Source organism: Eurypyga helias, unplaced genomic scaffold (genome assembly GCF_000690775.1).
Source record: "Eurypyga helias isolate BGI_N326 unplaced genomic scaffold, ASM69077v1 scaffold34092, whole genome shotgun sequence".
Classification (NCBI taxonomy): domain Eukaryota; kingdom Metazoa; phylum Chordata; class Aves; order Eurypygiformes; family Eurypygidae; genus Eurypyga; species Eurypyga helias.
This window is the reverse complement of record NW_010235914.1, coordinates 1-2234: the sequence shown is the minus strand read 5'-3', so window position 1 is coordinate 2234 and position 2234 is coordinate 1. Positions and strand designations below refer to the sequence as shown.

At 61.0% G+C, this 2234-nt stretch overlaps 1 protein-coding gene across 1 annotated transcript; it reads right to left on the bottom strand.

Annotated features, from left to right (window-relative positions):
* Window positions 1-4: 4 nt before the first annotated feature.
* On the bottom strand, window positions 5-2169 carry LOC104506097 (ankyrin repeat domain-containing protein 11-like; the record flags this gene model as incomplete). The annotated part of the gene is made up of 3 exons (XM_010146916.1): window positions 1583-2169; window positions 189-287; window positions 5-82 (listed from the first exon to the last, which is right to left on the bottom strand). Coding segments are annotated over exons 1-3 (621 nt in total), but the record flags the coding sequence as incomplete, so codon positions are not given.
* Window positions 2170-2234: the final 65 nt, after the last annotated feature.

Genomic DNA, 2234 nt, shown 5'->3' with positions numbered 1-2234 from the left:
GCACCGCCTGGTTGGCAATCGTCCTTGCTGCCCGACAATGAACTCTCAGAATCTCCTGCTCGCAGGAGACGATGAGCTTCTCCTGAGGAAGAGCACACGAAGCAGTGAGCGTGGCAGCCTCCGTCTCCCCGGCCGAGGAAATTTGGGATCTCTTCCCCAGGAGGAATTTCCCCGGCATGCTCCCTTACCCGCTCTATGCTGTGCTGGAGCCGCAGCTTCCCCCGGACGGCTTCCTGCTGCTTGAAGAGCTCCTTCAGAGGCTCGGCGAGCGACGGTGGCGGGGCGATCTGCAGGCAGACGACGGGGGGTTAGATCCAACCCGTGGGGGCTGCCTGTGCTCCCTCTGCCACGCAGGGCCCTGCCCAGGGCAGCTGAAACGCACCGTGGCCGAGGGCTCGGTACCAGCCAGGTGGGTGCTGCAGGGAGCTCGCCGGAGGAGAAACAGGGTGCCCAGAGACAAGCTCAGCCTAAATCGCCCCCCGTGCCGCAGGGCGGTTTGTAAAGAGGCCCGAGTGTGTCTGACAAAGGGGATGATGCTGCTGGAGCAGCCCACTCTGATCCGTCCCACGCTTTCCCAGGGAACACGGTGCTCCCCGAGCACAGCCCAGGCTGCGGAACAGAGGAGCAGGTGGCCCTGGGGTAGTCTAGGAAGGAACAGGCAGATGGGAACACGGGCTACGAGCACCGCGGCACTGGCGTGTGTGTTAACTCACAAAACCAGTAACTCGTGCACAGGCCACGCCGCAGCACGGGGTACCTCCGCCCCGCCTGCGGCAGGGAACGGAGGCTGACGTGGTGGTCGCATCGACCCTCCTGCTCCAGGCCGGATCCCGGATTTACTGCCTGCAGCATTAAGTTCACTGATGCACGTGCATCAGCCAGCCCACTCCTGCACCGCAGCAGCCCAACACAGATCCTGCTGCCCGGGAGCGTGTGCCACCGGCAAGTGAAACATCGGTGCTTGGGAAAACGAAGGCAGGAGGTACGAGCCATCTTTTTCCTACGTTATCCCACTCCTATTACTGCTTGGAAAGGCAGGTTTACCTTCCAGCCCCAAAGCCAGCGGATTCATACACTCTTGCTCCAAAGGCTCAACAGATCTCCGGTGCCTAAGCACAGCCTAATGGAATGGTTTGGGTGGGAAGGGACCTCAAAGCCCACCCAGTCCCACCCCCTGCCATGGGCAGGGACACCTTCCACTAGACCAGGTTGCTCCAAGCCTCATCCAGCCTGGCCTTGGACACTTCCAGCGATGGGGCATCCACAGTTTCTCTGGGCAACCTGCCCCAGTGCTCCCCACCCTCTCCGGGAAGAATTCCTTCCTGATGTCCCATCTACACCTCCCCGCTTCCAGTCGAAACCCGTTACCCCTTGTCCTGTCACCACTAAGGCTTCTCCATGAAACCACCGTCTCAGAGGACACATTTACCATGCAGCCACCCACGTGCCCCAAAAGCAGACTGAGGCCGCGGCTGGGGTGCCGTCGGCCCTGCAAGGGCGCTCCCGCTGCCCACATCTGGCCGTGCTTGCAAGCGAGGGGATGGTCCCCGATGCTGTGGTTTAAAGGGTGAAGGTGACTCACCACTGGAATATGGAGCTTGCTCAGGGGTTTGCCATCCAACAGGTAGGAGCCTGTGTAGGTGACGTACTCAGCGTAGCACTGTGGAGCTTGGGGAGTGATGTAGCAGAGGATTTTCCGCTTCTCTTCGATCTTTTTCCTGATCTGGAGGTACTCGAAGTAGGGGTTGGACCTGTCGCTGTGGTAAGGTTCAATGTCGTCCAGTTTTATAGCATCTACGATAGCTGCCAGGGTTTGCTGTATCATCTCCCTCGTCTGCTGGGTAGACGTGTTGATCTGCTGCTGCAGCTGCTGGTTGGAGCGCTGGAACCGGCGCTTGCGCGGGTGCTGGGCCTGGGAATCGTCCTCCTCCGTCACACGGCCTTTGGCACGGGTGGCAGGCGCGGAAACGGGTGGGAATTCCTTCTCCGAAGCGGCGGCGTTCTGCTTGTTTTGGTTGGCGAGCATCTGAGCCCGGTTCCTGGTAATCCGCTGAGGAATCTCTTCTATTTTGGGTGGTTTGGGAGCTTCTGCTACCGGTTTTTGTACCGGCTCAACGATTTCTGCTTGAGCGTTGCCCGGAGGTGCATCCGCCTGGGAGGGAGGGAGCTGGGTCCCTCCGCGTGCCGTGGCACCCTCCTGCGGCACGCTGCCCTCGGCGGTGCCGGCGGGCGGG